Source organism: Haliaeetus albicilla, chromosome 12 (assembly GCF_947461875.1).
Source record: "Haliaeetus albicilla chromosome 12, bHalAlb1.1, whole genome shotgun sequence".
Classification (NCBI taxonomy): Eukaryota; Metazoa; Chordata; class Aves; order Accipitriformes; family Accipitridae; genus Haliaeetus; species Haliaeetus albicilla.
In genome coordinates this window covers 28,462,422-28,478,481 of record NC_091494.1, presented here as the reverse complement: position 1 = coordinate 28,478,481, position 16,060 = coordinate 28,462,422, and the positions used below count along the sequence as shown (strand labels likewise).

Here is a 16,060-nt window from a genome sequence, read left to right as displayed (position 1 = left end):
GCTGGCGAGGCTGGCTGAGCTGCCTGGCAGGGGTAGCTGGGCACGAGGCAGCAGCTCAGCAGCACTGCTCTGGCTGGGATCCCCTGGTGCTTTATTAATTAAACAGATGTAGAGCAAAAAGGCAGCAGTTGCAGAAGTCAGTGTGTGGGGATCCGTTCTGTAGCTGACACCTAATTACTTAAATAGAGAAGATTAGTTAATTTTGTGTCTGTACATGTACATGAATGATAACGTAATTAAAACCGTCGGGTTTACAGGGCTGTGTGAAGCCAGCACTTCTCAGTGCTGGCAGGATGTGGGATGCGGTGCCTCTGGACCCTCAGACCAGTGCAGCACCGCATACGCCAGCTCTGCTGGGGAAAAGCCTTTGGCTTGGGAGTCCAACTTCGGCTTTGATTTTACATGCATGAAATGCAGAAGTTCTTACTATGCTCTTAACCAATGAGCCCACCCTGTCACTCAGGCTGAGGGAGTCAAAGCAGAACCTTTTGAAAACCACTCGGCCCTGGAAATAGCAGAACAGCTGACGCTGCTGGATCACCTGGTCTTCAAGAAGATCCCGTATGAGTAAGTGATGCCCATGAGCGAGGAAGGGCTGTTCTGGTCACCCAGGGTTCTGTGGCCACCTGCTGCCCCATGGCCAGCCTGGCCCAGGCTAAACCCAGAGGGTGCAATGCCTTCCCAGCTGCCGCCTGCTCTGCAAGTAGCCCAGGCTGGGCTCAAGCCCAAATCTGAGGCCTGACCCTGTGGCTTATCTGCTGGCATCCCCGGGGTGACCCTCCCATGTCCATCACACTTGCAAGCGCATCCGTGTGGTCCCTGTCTGGCAGCATGGCGGGCAAAGGCCACAGCTTCTCCATTCCGTGTGGGTGCAGTGGAGCTTGCAGGGCTTGGGCATCCCAGAAAAATGGGAAATAAATGTTGACCTGAACGCTGTCGTTTGCAGAGAGTTCTTCGGGCAAGGTTGGATGAAGCTTGAGAAGAACGAAAGGACTCCTTACATCATGAAGAACACAAAACACTTTAATGATGTAAGTGCAGCCATAGTGGGGGACGGGGAGACAGGCAAAGATGAGGCAGCGTAGCCAACCTGCCCCTGGCATTAGCCAGGGACTGGGATGTACAAGGTTTATCTGCCCCCACCTGTCCTCCATGGATGTTATGTGCTTCAGGGACCTGTTGCAGTTTGAGCATCTCCTGGTGCAGTTGCTGCTGCTGGGACTACTGCAGTGAAGGGAAATCTCTTTAAAAAATGCAGCGAGGCTGGAGGGCATGTAGCTGTTGTACAAAGCCCACCTGATGTGTGGGCTGGGACTGGTGTCTCCCCAAAGGTCAGTAACTTGATAGCATCGGAGATCCTCCGGAATGAGGAGATCAACGCACGGGTGAGTGCCATTGAGAAGTGGGTGGCGGTGGCGGACATCTGCCGGTGCCTGCACAACTACAACGCGGTGCTGGAGATCACCTCCTCCCTCAACCGCAGTGCCATCTTCCGTCTGAAGAAAACCTGGCTCAAGGTCTCTAAGCAGGTAGGAGCATGGGGCTGACCTCTCATCTGGGAGGCAGAGGAGGGTTGGATGGGCTGAGTGTGATGGTGTTGGGATGACGTAAGACACATGCATTGAAAAAACAGAAAACGGAGTAAGGTTTTTGTAGGTCTTTCCCAGGAGGGAGGTGGTGTGCAAGCAGCTCAGACCCTGCGTTACTCTTGGGCTTATTCATCCCACAGGTCAGATGTGCAGTTAAAGAAACCTTTCCTAAAGAGTCATTGTAGCTGTATACACACAGAGACACTTCTTTAAACCGGTTTTCGGGGCTGCTCAGACCAATTATGGATGAGCAAAATGAATTCTTGTGTTATGTGGTACAGAAATAGCTTGTACCTGCACAGTGCAGAGCCTGGTGGAGGCCAGGGGCTGCCGAGCCAGAACTGCTATGTGGGCTCATCTGAATCTGGAATACCGTCTTTTTTCCTGAGAAGTGATAAACCTGTAAATTAAAACAGGCACTGGAAAAGGCAGAGGTGGGAGGCAGGGGAAGGAAACAAGTGCATAGCCCGTCTTTATTACGTGTTGGAGGAACTTTGCTTTCAAGTGCTTGCTCAGCTCCTCTGGATGTCACCAGGAGCTGCTGTAGTGGCCAGGGCAGAATTTGTACCTGCAAAGTTGTCAAGCAGCCGGACAGGGGTCATGTGCCCCGGCGGGATGGGAGCAACCCTGCGGCTCCACAGGCTTCAACCCCCCCTGGCCGCGGGGATTGGGATTTCTTCCAGGGCCTTCTCCAAGTGATAGTTTGGGTTTCTTGCAGACGAAGGCTCTGATCGATAAGCTACAAAAGCTGGTGTCGTCGGAGGGCAGGTTCAAGAACCTGAGGGAGGCACTGAAAAAGTGAGTGAACGATGATTCTCCTCCTGCACTGCTGCTGTGAGGGGGCTGCTGATGGCTGGCCCAGGGTCCCCACAGTGCTAGGGGACCTGGATCCCACCCCGGCTCCTGCACTGCGAGCTGGGGCTTTGCTCACAGGATCATTTCAGAGCCAGCACTAATGCATGTCTTGTTTAGCAGGCACAGGGCAGTGGCTTGCAAAGCGATCCTGAGTAATGAGCTGCTCCTTTGAGCAGTGGTGTGGAAAGACGAGAATAAAAGGCATTGCAGAGGGGGAAATCATTGCCAGACACCACAAAACTTTTTTTGCCCTGTCTCCTTACAGACTCATAGTTTAAACCCCCAAGTGTACAATATTTAGTTATGGTTTCCCACCAGCCAGTGCATGTCACTCCAGCTAGCGTGACATGCCTTATATGCAGCACACCGCGGTGGCTCCCAAGTCAGAGCATTGCACAGCAGAGAGCTGGCAGTGCTGCAATAGCAGCCAGCCCCACACCCAACCAGAGACGACATCGGGCTTCTCTGCCAGCACTCAGGTTCCCCAAATCCTCATTACTTGGTGTTCGCTTGGTCCCGCAAGTTGAGGAGCGCGGTGCTGTGGGTGTGTGGGGAGCGGGGTGCTGAGCTGCCCTGGAGCTGGTGCATCCCCATGGGCTTGTGCATGGCAGACACCCACGGGCTGTGTCCCATCAGCAGCGCACAGCAATCCTCCTTGGGGGACTGGGCTGGGGTGCGGTGTGAAGGGCGGGGGGCAAGCTCAGCGCCTGCACTGCCCTCGGCTCTCGGCAGGGGTTTCGCTGGCTGTGGGGGCTGAGGCCAGCAGGGAAAGCTCCAAAAGGTCTTTCCAACCCTCTGCTGAAGCTGCCTCTGACTCACCTCCTGCAGCCTGCAGCTTCGTGCGGGGCATGGCCGCAGCTCATGCTTGTCCTGCTCTGCCCATGGGGATGGCGGCTGCAGGATGTGGCCCAGGAGACCAGCAGCTTTCCTGGGGAGAGAATCCTTCAAATTCTGCTAACTGTGAAGTCTGACCCTCTTCCCCACTCCAAAGCCCCAGAGTAAGGCAGTTTTCTTTTCTTATTTGTTTCTGGTTTGCTTCTGAAGTTGCGACCCTCCATGCGTCCCCTACCTGGGAATGTATCTGACCGACCTGGCGTTCATTGAGGAGGGGACACCGAATTACACCGAGGATGGCCTGGTGAACTTCTCCAAAATGAGGATGGTGAGTGTCCCAGACCCACTGCAGTGGGTGCGTGGGGGACAGGTTGGAGTGATGTGGCTCGGTGCCGCAGTGCTGGCCAGGTCTGTGCCCACCCTGTGCAGTCCTCACAGCCGGCCGTCACCTGCTCAGCACCAGATGGCCACACATGTCCCCCTGCATGCGTGCATGCAGCCAGGGTTGTCCCTGGTGAGGGATGTGTCTGGAAGCAACAAAAAACCCCTTTGCATCATGCTGTGGTTGAAAGGTGCAGACAGAGTGCACTCCACCAGCTGCCTGTCACCCTCCCAGGTGGTGGGACGCAGTGCCGGTGGTGATGGCTGTGCTGTAAACGGCTTCTGTGTTTTATCTCCGGACAGATTTCACACATCATAAGAGAGATCCGCCAGTTCCAGCAAACCTCCTACAAGATTGAGCACCAGCCTAAGGTACAGCCTTGTCCTGAGAGCCACGTGCTCCCTCTCCTCCTCCTCTCCCTCTCGAATCACAGTGTCTAAGCCTTCAATATCTGGCAGCTCCTTTGGGGAAGATACGATGCTTCTGTAAGAAATTTAAGACAGAAAATGCTAGCAGAACTAGTGCAGGTGCGGGGGCTTGTGTCAGGTGAGGCATAACGGAGGGGGACAAGCACAGGAGATACGTAGCGACCTCCCTGCTCCTCTTGGCACGCTTGTGCCCTGCCACGCAAACCGTGAAGAGCTCATCACCTACGCATCGTTGCTGGCAGAGCAAAAGGATGCGGCTTCTGCCATCTGAGCCTTGGCCAGAACGAGTCAGCGCTGTCCCTGCCTGTCCCTAGCTTTGCTGCCATTTCTTCCCAGCAGTCAGGACTGCCCTTTCACTCTGGTTCTTCCTGCAAGCCACCGTCATTGTGGGCACAAGGGTCAGCAGCCCAGCACGGTCTTGCCCAGTTGGGGCTGGAGCGTGGCTATGGTCGGACAGTGTGGCAAGAGAGCAGCCTGGAAGGGCTCCCGGGGAGTGGGTGGGCGCTGGGGATGGAGCTGTCCTCCACTGTGAGCCACTTTCGGGCAAACGTCGTCCGAGGCAGAGACCCGTGCGCTGCGAAAGCGTGGGCGTGGGTCTTGCTGCAGAGATCCCTGTGCCACGGGAGAGCAGCTCCAGGACTTGGAACTCAGCCAGAGATTGTGTTTTACCTGGTGGGGGAATGAGAAGCTGTACCTTTCCTCATCCATAGGGCCCTTCCATGGGAATGAGTAACAAGTGTCGGTGGCTCCTGTGACCGCTGGCCTCACGCCCTGCACTCCCTTGCCCTTTGCTGCCCATCTGCTACAGCAGGAGTATGGCTGATGCCTCCATGCTGGGAGCAGTGTCTGTGCCTTGCTGCAGGCTGTTGGCAGCAGCGCAGGGGACGGAGGGCGGCTGCAGCAGGCTCCCCCACGCCTCCCCCAGGATGCTGCAGCGGAGGCACTGCTGTAGACGGCAGCTACGCCCGGATGCAACAGCCGTCAGGCAGGGCAGGCAGTGTGGCGAATGGCCAGAGTGCTCCTGGGGCTGCTCTGTGTGATTATAAAGTGCATGCATGCTCCTTGCCAGCACAGCTGGGACACAGTGCAGAGGCTGCCCTCCCTCAGTGCCTCCCTTTCCCTGCAGCAGACTTTGCACAGAGTAGGGCCAGACTCTGTGTCCCTCCGGGCCTTCTGTGTGCAGGTGAATTATCCCGGCACCAGCAGAGCCCACCCTGGAGATGCTGAGAAATAGCTATTCTGGGGCAGCACTCCCCACCCCAGGCTGGGAGTAAAACATGTCCCACCCCCCCCACACACATCCTGGTGCTGGGTGGCCCCCGCCTCGTGGTGGCCCCCGCCTCGTGGTGGCCCCCAGATGTGTGATGAGATGAAAGGTCTCGGCCACCCTCGCGCTTCCTCTGCCGCGGCACCGCAGAGCCACCCAGGAACTGGGCTGGTTGGCGTTGGGGTTTCCGCTGTCTCTGGCACTGCTGTTCTCCAGAAACATCAAACCCTCCTGAAACACTGCTGCTGCCCCACAGGCATCTGCCAAACCTGCCCGGTGCCCTGACTGCCACGCCATGTTGTTGGTCATCAGGCTGGGCCAAACCGCCCTCCAGTGATGCCAGTTTCCATGTGTGGTGGCAGGAGCAGCCCAAGTCACTCTGGACCACAACCCCTGGCTGGGCTGGCAGAGGTCGGGGAGCTGCGGGCTCTGATTTTAGCCTCTGCAGTGCTGGGCAGCCCCAGCCCTGCCCTCTGCACTGTCGGTACCTGCCCGAGACTGGGCTCACGCCGCTGCCTTTTCCCATCTGGGCACCCCAGGTAACCCCTGCCTTCTCCCAGCCTCTGCTGCTCAGGAAGAAGACCAGCATCTGTGAAAGCAGCCCACTGCCCTGAGAAACCTGGCTGAAAACAGCCAGCACCAAGTGCAGCAGGGAAGGGTAGTGCAGGTGGTGCTGTGCGTGGCTGCACATCGCCCTGTCTCCCTGCAGAGGTGGGATACAGCTCTACAGAAGGTTCTGGATGCTCTTGTGGGTGATGGGATGAAGCCCTGTCTGCACTGCCAGCACTTCCCAGGCAGAGGCTCTGTTGCCGGCTGCTTCTTATGCTGGCTGGCTCTGAACCCCAGGTGCGGTGCCTTGCCCCGGCATGGGCTGTGCCCCTCTTTGGCATCAGGTGCGCACGCTGTGCTACTAACAAGGCCAAAAAGTAATTTGGGAAAAATCTGCCAGGAATTGTGAGTGGATTTTCTGCTAGTACTGGAGCAGATGTCCTGTCCTGTCAGCAGCATTCCTGAAGCAAGAATGTTGTTCCCCACTTACATGGTGCCTTAATTATCAGGATTTTGTGTTCTCAGCAGGAGAGAACTTTGTGCCTGATAAAATTGAGCCAGAGAGGAAAACTAAGCAAGAAAAGCAGAAGAGCAGCTGAGGACTAGGCAAGACTTTGCAATCCTGGGATGAAATAAGCACGTGCAGTGCCTGTGTTGGTTGGCAGGAACTGCAGGCACTTCTCTGCGACTCAGAGATAGGCTTAGGCCTTTATCATTTCCCAATTTCAGCATTTATCATCGGCTGCAGCAGAGGTGAGTCCTATCCATTAACCGTTTGGCTCTCATTTTTCCAGGTGACGCAGTACCTGCTGGACCAGTCATTTGTGATGGATGAAGAAACCCTTTATGAAGCTTCTCTGCGAATAGAGCCCAAACTGCCTTCTTGAGCCCGGAGCAGTGGCCGGCAGCTGCTCGTGTACTCACGCTATACCATACTGTATATATCTGTTTGTTTCTGTTGGACGCCCTGGAGTGACTTCCACGTATGTGCTTCTCCAAGCAAACCGCCCCCCTCGTTCTTTGGCCGCAGTAGACCTCGCGTAGGATTTCCCGCGTCGTTTAAGGTTTCACGCCTCGACACTTTGCTGGAGTCCCCATTTCTTTTCGATGATGTTACTTTTGTCACTGGTTCTTCTCGAGGGGGCTGGCGGTCGGGCGGGTGAACCCGTGCGTTCCCACAGGGCTCTCGGGCAGCACGGAGCAGCTCTCGCTCAGACAGTATTAGCAGTAACATCCTGTGGCAAACTCTGTAAGGCAGGGGAAGAGAACACGTTAAAAGTTTATCTCTCCGCGCAAAGCTGCCCTGTCTCTGTGTGCCACCCCCTCCGCGCTGGCCCGGCACCAGGGGGGCCTCTCGGCCGCTGCCCCTGGTCCCTCCTAAGTCGGGAAGATGGAAACGTCCCTTTGACTCTCCTCGCTGCATACGGCTCATGACAAGCTTCTGTTGATATGCTATAGATCCGTATACCTTGTGACCACTATGAGTAACATGATGTAGAATTAGAAAAAGATGACCGAGTGTTTTTATTACATATACTGTAATCCTGTCTAACCACCTTCTAGCAGGAATATAGTAATGTAGTGCTTATTCTGTGAATATTACCATGTATTTTTTACATTGTACAGTATATAAACACAGTTTAACTTTACGGTGGCAGGCATGCTCCACTCTAACAACCAGAACACTTTTGCTGTAAGCAATACCTCGTGGTATGAGAATTCTCTTTCAAGCCCTAAAACTATTTCAACTTACAGCTTGTTTGGAAAAATATTTCCATTTTTTTGTAAAAATATATGTTTCCTGATTACCTCTTGCTAATAAATCTATTCTATCTCAGGGTGAACCGGGACTTGGGATGTTTTTATCGGCGGGTCAACGCCTGACCCGCAGACACCCCCCTCCCCCGCCCTTCCCGCCTCTGCGGGGCCGCCCCGCCCCGGGGAGGGGCCGCCCCGCCCCCTTCCCCGCCCCCGCCCCGCCTCTCCGGCAGAGGCTCGGCTCGGCTCGGCTCGGTTCGGTTCGGCTCGGTTCAGTTCGGTTCGGCGATGGGCTGGGCCGCGTTGCTGGTTGCGGCCGCGCTTCTGGCGCTCGCCGCCGCTTGGGCGCCCTCCGCCGAAGGTAAAGGGGTACCGGGAGGGGGTGGCTCGGCTCGGCTTCCCTGTCGCCTGTTCGGCGGCGGGGGAGCCGAGCCGAGCCGCTGACGCTTCCCCGCTCCCTCCCGCAGAGGAGCTGCAGTTCAAGGCCTGGATGCTGCAGGTAAAGCTCCGGGGACGGGCCGCGGTGGGAAGGAGCCGGGCCGGGGGAGTGGGGGGCCTCGGGAACCCCTCGGCAGCGGCTGACGCCCTGTGTCCCCGTAGAACAACCGGCGGTACGGCCCGGACGAGTACCCCCGCCGGCTGCGCATCTTCCTCGGTAACAAGAGGCAGATCGACGAGCACAACGCCGGCAACCACAGCTACCAGAGTAGGAGCCGCTTTACCCCCCCCCCGGCCTGCTCTCGCTTTGCGCTCTGATCCGTAGTGAGCAAAACGTTCCCGTTTCCTCCCTTCTTCCAGTGAGCCTGAACCAGTTTTCAGATCTGACCTTCGCAGAATTTAAAAAATTATACCTGTGGAGCGAGCCCCAGGTAAGTCACAGGAGGAGGGGGTCTGGCAGGATGGCGGAGCCCAAGCCACAGGGTGGGGGGGGCTCCGCAGCAAGCTGCACCCACCCGTGGGTCGGCACCCCGTCGTCACTGTGCTGCCTGAAATCCACTTTGCTAAGTGCAGTGCCCTGTCCCGCCGGAGCTGGGGTAAGAGTGAGGTGAACCCCCCCCTCCATCCCCAACCTTCCCAGCTTTCAGCTGCCTCTGCCTCTTGACCCTGGCTCTAGCTAAATTGTCACTTCTGCTTTCAGCTTTGCAGGTCGATCTGTGTTTTTGTGGGTAGGCCTAAGGCCTGATCCCGGCTCGTTGGGGAGTTAGGAGGTCCCTGAGCAGTGGGGGTGCGGGCTAGCAGTGCTCTTCCAGGGCTGGCTCAGGTCTCCCCGGCCAGTGTGGCTGTTGTGCAGTAGCCAGGGCTGCACAGGCAGCGTGGCGGTCACTGCTGCCTCCACCCTGGGAAGGGTAGCCGTCTGCGGGCCACTGTCCCCCGGCATGGTGGCTTGCCACAGCTCTCCTGCCTCGCTTGCAGAACTGCTCAGCCACAAAGGGGAACTTCCTGCGCAGCTCGGGGCCGTATCCCGACTCCATTGACTGGAGGAAGAAGGGAAATTACGTGACACCCGTGAAAAACCAGGTGAGGAGTGTGTGTCATCAGCGATGCACCAAGAGCAGGCCGGGAGAGGGGCTAACCGCTGCGGGCAGGGCACCGTGCCAGCAGACGGAGTGCTGGGGCGTGCCTGCCCACAAGGAAGCAGGCTCCCCCAGGAGCCCCTTTGTGGCTGGGGTGGGCTGGGGCGGGGGGAGGCCGTGGGTCCCTGGGCAGGGGCCAAGTGGAAGGTGAAGTCCAGCTGCCGGCAGGGAGTGGAAGCGATGTGCTCCTGGCGTGCCCTTCTGCCCTGGCCCTTGTGTTTTGGGGAGGCTGGTGACCCTGCAGCACATTATGGAGCAGTTCCTCTCCGGTTCCTAATGCAGGGCCCCTGCGGGAGCTGCTGGACCTTTTCCACCACAGGGTGTTTGGAGTCTACTATTGCTATTGCGACGGGAAAGCTCCTCTCTCTGGTAAGAGATTTTCCTTTCCTGTGCACTGACGGCAAGTCCTGCTTCCAGTTATCTGCCGGGGCTGCCAGCAGGGCCAGCCCACTCCTGTCTGGGACAGCTGCCAGGTGCTTGTTCCAAGTCTGGCTGTACATCACTGTGTGTGGCTGTGGCAGGCACCTCCAGCCCTGCAGACCCCTTGCAGCTATTTGCAAGCCAAGCAAAACTGCTGGGGAGGTGTAAGGCAGCATGGCTGGGAGCTTGCTGTGCCTGAGGATGTGCCTGTCACCATCCCCTCTCGGGATCTGAGTGTCCCGCTGCCCTGGGTTTGGGCAGAGCCCTTTTCAGAGCAGGATGAAAGCAGAGGGGCCGGAGGCTGACAGGTCCCTGCTGCTGGGAGCAGGCATGGTTAGCTAGAGCCGTGTCTGGTGCTGCCAACCGGCAGGAGCTTCTTGCTGCAATACAGCTTGCTGCAAGCAGCACATTGTGAGACTGTTTATTTTTAAACTCCCAGAGGATTTACGTTCTTGAAGAACTAGAAAGACATTAGCCGCTTTTATGACTTACCAGAATAGCTGAGGGTTGGGTGTAAGTGTTAAAAACAAACTTGACCTTTGAAAGAGATCTCAGCCAGTGCTCCCGTGGGTGGGACAGTGTCCTGGCAGGCGTGAGGAGGAATGCCTCTTGCAGCTCAAGCATCCTGGGCTGCCGGCTCCACATCTTCCTTGTCCCCCTCCTTGGAATGTGGAGCTGTTCAGCCGAGTGATTCCTGCTTGCAGCGGGTGAACAGCCAGCTACATGGATAAAACCAATGCTCCTCAGTTGCCTGCCACCCGGATTGCATTTTGTATCACTTATTCCGAATGCAGGTGTTGAATATATACTTACTCAAAAAACTTTTCCTTAGGCAGAACAACAGTTAGTTGATTGCGCCCAGGCTTTTAACAACCACGGCTGCAGTGGGTAAGTTATATAAAGTAATAAAGAATAGAAATGGGAGTATCTTATGTTCCATGATTGACAGCCTTCCTCAAGATCTAGTGTCAGGATCCTTCCAGATCTTGGAATGGTTTTTGTTTTCCCTTGGCTGACACATGTCAGGGAAAACAGTTTTGGCTTTAGTTTGGTTTCCTTATTTTAATTTTGCCCTCCCTAGAGGTTAGAATGTTTCACTAAATCTCCAGCATTTCCTAACCTCTGTTGTTCCTGTTGTTTATTAGTTTTTCTTCTGATATTTGTTTTGTTACAATGTCTTTTGACATTGCCATCACGTGTGCTACATAGCTAGGCTTTAACATGCTCAGGGAAAGCAAGGGGAGTTTTGTCTGTTGCACTGCTCATGGGTCATGCGCATCTCATGGCACTTTAAGGAACCCACAGAAACCTCTGCTTCCCCTTTGGTAAATTCCTACTGGCATTGCTAGAGAAGGCAGAAAATAAAGCTTTCTGAAATCTTCTGTTTTCTGTAAGATAGGCAGTCCCTGAGGAACGCTCAGAGCTAAGCAAAACCACTCTTGGTGCTTTTTACTTTTCTCATGACTCCTCCTTAGTCCTTTCCTTGTCAGCATGCCCCAGTCACACTCTCCTTTTCTTCCCTCTGTGAGATGTGCTCCCCAAAGTTGGCCGGGGGAGGAAGCAGCTGCTTGCTGGAGATGTGGGTCCCTTGTCCTCCCCCGTGCTGTGTAGCTGGGGACCTCAGCCACAGCATCCAGGCTGCAGGCTGGGCAGAGGTCACGGATAAACACCTTGAGTGTGCAAGGCTGCAGAGCTGAGCTGGCACTGTTGGTGCTGTGTGGACAAGGTGGCCTCGTGCCTTTGGGCCTCCTGTGTTGGCGTTCTCCCCCAGGGATTAGGCACCCCTGAGAATGAGGTCTTCCCGTGCCTCTGTAGGACCATGCCAAACAGCCTGATGGGCTGGAGTCCCAGACAGGGAGATACTGCAGGAACAGACTGGAGTTTATGCCTATAGAGGGTCTGGGATACACACTGTCCTTCCCTTTCCCCCCAGTTTGTGGGAACGGTCTGTAGGACTGTGGGGGAATGTTCATGGATTTGCTCTGCAGAAGCCACAGCGTTACCATCCTAATGAATCTGCATTCTGGCTGTGTTGTCTTGCAGGGGCCTGCCAAGCCAAGCCTTTGAATACATATTGTATAACAAAGGGCTCATGGGGGAGGACACCTACCCATACCGGGCCGAGGTACTTCCAGCGCAGCTCAGGTGTATTTCTGCAGTGGCAGAGCAGGGTCCGGAGCAGGCTTTAATACCAGTTCCTTTCTGTCTGCACAGAATGGCACCTGCAAGTTCCAGCCGGAGAAAGCTATTGCATTTGTCAAGGATGTTATCAATATCACGCAGGTAAGGCCCTGAGGGTTACTTTTCCGAACTTCAAGGGCTGTGCCAAGCCTGACCTGGAAGGTGCTCAGAGGCTCCAAGGTGTGCCAGGCTCTGCAGCACGAGCTGCAGCCTGCTTTCTCTTTGGAGAGGAACAAGCCGCTGGCATGCACACTCCTCCTCTCCTGTGTGCCGCTGACTCCTTTTTCTGAAGGTGGCACCAATGAAGTGCTGTAGTCAAAATACAGGCACTAGGTCTGTGCCTGCTTTCCACAGTGGGTGCACCTCCAGACTGTAAGACAGTCTTGGTTCTTGTCTTTCAATGCAAGCAGCGCTTGTTTCCTTGTCTGCAAGCAGAAAGCCAGGGTTAGCCATCCCCTGTGCTCTGACTGCAGCTCTGGGGTTCTTGACTGGTTCCAGCAAAATCAGGAGATAAATGACCCTAGAATCCTCTTCTTGCAGTATGATGAGGATGGCATGGTAGAAGCTGTGGGGAAGCACAACCCGGTGAGCTTTGCATTTGAGGTGACAGGTAACTTCATGCACTACAGAAAAGGAGTCTATTCAAAGTAAGTATTTCTGAACCTGGGAGGTTGAGGGTGAGGGGAAGGTGTAGGACTGGAATCACTCGCATCCCCATTTCTCCTGCTTTGTGGCACTGGACGCCAGGACACTGGACTGCATTCTTGCATTTTCTTTTAAACAGAAAATAGAAAACATAAGTAAACTGAGCCTTGATATACTGATTTCCCTGGGGGATGAGAGCGCAGCACAGGGAAGAGGGAACAGTGTGCTTGCAGCCAATTTACTGCTAGGAACCAGTCCAACCCGAAGACCAGCCTGCGTTTGGAACAAAGCTCAGCAAGTCAGGAAGCTCGGGAGATCCTTCTGCAGCCCTGCCACAGAGCTGGCGGAAGCCTCTTCCAGGGCTGATGTGTGTGACCGTGGATGGTGGCAGGGTCAGCCCAGGTGTTGTAGCTGAACACATCTGGTTTACTTAGGGCAAGTCCTAACCAAAGTAAGTTTTCCGTGGGACTCAAGTGGCTCTTCCAGTGCTAGACCTCAGAGGGGTGGTGGTGAGCGGTGTAGCTGCCTTCACGCTGCCCTGCACCTGAGCTGGTACGTTTGCAGATTGTGTTACAAAGGCAGGGGTCCCTGCATCGCTGTCCTCTGCAGGGCAGGCAGCTCCCCCAGCACCTCGTGCCAATCCCATCAGGTGCTTACCTGCCTCTGCAGCTGGATGTGTAAGAAAAGCAGCAGAGATGAAAAATTAGTTGGAGACATGAAGTGACCTAGCAGAAGGTCTCGAGTGTTGTGTCAGCTCTATAGCTAAGGCAAAAAGCTACTTAAAAGGATGATTATTATATTTTGGAAAGACTATGGAAGCTAACTGCAGCAGGATAGATTTCTATTAGGCAAGAAATTGGGAAAGTGCATGTTTGGAGAGAACTAGAAAAATACTTGAGAGTAATGAATCCTCAGTCACGTAGAACTGCAGGGAAAATTAAACTAAGAGTCTAAGCATGAGTGATCTGCCCCAGGGAGCTGCAAGGGAAAGAGTAGGCAGCATCGTGAATTCGAGTGGCTCTGCTGTTGCAATAAAGACAGTAATCTCAAAGTTTAAAGCAAGCAACAGGCAGATGTGAGGAGTTAAAGCAGGTGAGACAGTCAAGATACTTTGTAATAGGATTCCAGTTTGAGGAACACGCCAAGTTATCTTGTAGATTTATAGTCTAAGGTAGATTTAAAGTCAGAGCATATGGAATAATTGATGCTCCAGTGGTTTCAGCCTATGGTCCCCAGACCAACTATTAACAGATTGAAGAAAAGTAAATCTGTTGTGGGGATTTTTGATCTTTTACTTATCTGCAATTTGAAAATGTTTAAAAATAGGTGCTCTAGAGATGGGAGCTTGTACCTTGTGTTGTCTTGTTTTATATCACAGGTGGCAACTTTCATCAAGTGCAATTTAAAAGCTGGAAATTCAGAGGAAATACAAGGAAACGTGTATTTAGACTGAGGAACCAGCTGTTCCCTGTGCAAAATGTGGAACAGTGCCTCTGAACTTTGGGGCAGGACAAACTGTTATTGGGATGCACTTAAGAGCTTCTGGTTTTCATTGGAAAAATTCCTTTGCTCAGTTTTTTCATTGTAGCTCATTCTTGTGTGACAATGTTGATCTTAATTCTGAACAAAAGCCCGGACCGGGTGCTCAGATCCGCGTAGCCTATTGCCCTGACTTCAGATACGGCCGGTAATAGTTTCTGAGTGAGAACAGAGAGCAGTATCTCCTTTTCTTGGCTTCCCTCCCTACTCTCCACAACTGGAAGTTCAGAGTATCCAGTAGTTCTTTTTGCAGTTGGGAGTGCAATCGAGAATGCTGGCTAATCTATGATTAATTACAGACTGTTTTTTCATGTAACTAATCTGCATTATTTTCCCTTTTCTTTGCAGCCCACGATGTGAGCACACTCCTGACAAGGTGAACCATGCTGTCCTTGCTGTGGGCTATGGAGAAGAAAATGGAACACCTTACTGGATTGTGAAGAACTCCTGGGGCCCACTGTGGGGCATGGATGGGTAAGGAGGTCCCAACGCTACCTGACCCACCGTGGTCTCCCTGTACCTGGTAAAAAGACAGTCGTGTCTGTCGGATTCCACCCACCTTCATCAGCCCCCAGGTCGCCCTTACGCTCTCAAGCTGAAATTTCGCAGCTGTTTCATACTCTGAGAGGATGCAGGGCAATCATCCCAGCCTCGGCAGTGAAGGAGACATGGCTTTACAAACCAGTCCTGGGGTGACTCGTTAGAGCAGACCTGTAGATCAATAGCCCTGCCGTTGTCACCAGGGGCTTGGCCAGCGTGTGCAGAGCTGCCATACTGGTGGTTTGCCTGATGCCAGGAGAGTACTGTGCCTCTTCTGTGGTTACATGGCCAGAGAAGAATGGGTTGTGCTGGGAGTGAGTTTTCACTCCAGCTCTGCAAGTATTTCCAGCTGCTAGTGAAATTTTTCAGGGTCAGGTGCTAACTCTGCTAGTTTGTGATATAAGGGGGATGGGGAACAGCATTGCCTGGCTAACTACTGTTCACAGGTATTTGGTCCTTGCGCTGGCATGAGAAAGGAGCTTGCACTAATGAGAGCAGTTGTGTTATGCTGCTATCTGTCATGCTTACTCCGCCGGAGGAGGAAACACTCACTCAAACACATTTCTTTCTCTTTTTAGGTACTTCCTTATTGAACGTGGCAAGAATATGTGTGGTCTTGCTGCTTGTGCATCTTATCCGGTTCCTCAGGTGTAAGAGGAGAGTGCAGGCTGGGGAAAGTGGGCACAGGAAAAGAAATGAGTGATTGTGTACAAATTTCTGAATGCTAAAATCAAGAAAGTGAGAACAAGATGAAGTACCAGTCTGCTGAAAGTTGTTACCTGTAGGCAGATTCGTTGGCTTGCACATAGCTTCTCCCAGTAGGAAGACCCATACCTCCTCTCCCCAGCCAAAAGCAAGTGTGCTCCTGTGCCGAGCGCCAGACTCCCGCCTTCTCCTCCCGGCTATGGCATGCTCGCAGCGTGTGTCGCTCGCCCTGTCCCAGCTGAGTCCCTGTGCCTCTGCTGGGGGGCTGTCAGCAGCCGGGGGGGACTGCTTGGATGGTGCAAATGCCAGTTACCAGATTTTAAGATGCTGCCCCAACAAAGCTCACTCATTCTTTCAGGTGGCTGTTTCCCAATCAACGGATGTAACTTCTAGGGATTTTTTTGTTTTCTTTGAAGGTGGTTTTTCCTTTCTCTAGAGAAAGATGAGTGCTGTGATTTGTACTTTTACTCTATTTTCATTAAATGTATTTAGTACTTTTTGTATTAAAAAAATAGGGTATTTTAATGCAAATAAAGAAGAAATGATTTTAAGAATCAATGAAGAAAGCAATAAGTGTATTGCTAACAGTTTGTAAACACACCTTGGTGAAGGGAGGCCATGCGTCAGTAGGGGGCATGTCTGTTGTGTATTATTTCATGCTAAAATCGGCCACTGACTGAATAAATACGACTCGTCACCGGTATGGTGTGTGCTCTCCGCGGCCCTGTGCGTTACCGGCACGGTGGGAGATGTGGTGTTAAGTCTTTGTTTTCCGATGCCGGAGCAGGATCCGA

General features: G+C 53.8%; 2 protein-coding genes across 3 annotated transcripts in view; both read left to right on the top strand.

The window, feature by feature from the left end:
- Positions 1 to 7,748, top strand: part of RASGRF1 (Ras protein specific guanine nucleotide releasing factor 1) — a 44,042-nt gene extending 36,294 nt beyond the window's left edge. For both annotated transcript variants that reach the window (XM_069798741.1, XM_069798740.1), the window contains exons 21-27: positions 464 to 567; positions 947 to 1,031; positions 1,332 to 1,529; positions 2,308 to 2,387; positions 3,489 to 3,606; positions 3,963 to 4,031; positions 6,699 to 7,748. In XM_069798741.1, the coding sequence (XP_069654842.1) occupies positions 464 to 567; positions 947 to 1,031; positions 1,332 to 1,529; positions 2,308 to 2,387; positions 3,489 to 3,606; positions 3,963 to 4,031; positions 6,699 to 6,791 (747 nt within the window). In that variant the 3' untranslated portion in view covers positions 6,792 to 7,748. The remainder of the gene's footprint in view (positions 1 to 463; positions 568 to 946; positions 1,032 to 1,331; positions 1,530 to 2,307; positions 2,388 to 3,488; positions 3,607 to 3,962; positions 4,032 to 6,698) is intronic.
- A 110-nt stretch (positions 7,749 to 7,858) lies between these two features.
- CTSH (cathepsin H) lies at positions 7,859 to 15,969 on the top strand. The gene is made up of 12 exons (XM_069798739.1): positions 7,859 to 8,023; positions 8,130 to 8,161; positions 8,263 to 8,368; positions 8,461 to 8,531; positions 9,076 to 9,180; positions 9,519 to 9,605; positions 10,489 to 10,544; positions 11,700 to 11,781; positions 11,871 to 11,939; positions 12,378 to 12,484; positions 14,370 to 14,495; positions 15,140 to 15,969. The coding sequence occupies exons 1-12, from the start codon at positions 7,951 to 7,953 to the stop codon at positions 15,213 to 15,215; spliced, it is 990 nt and encodes a 329-aa protein (XP_069654840.1). The 5' UTR covers positions 7,859 to 7,950; the 3' UTR covers positions 15,216 to 15,969.
- Positions 15,970 to 16,060: the final 91 nt, after the last annotated feature.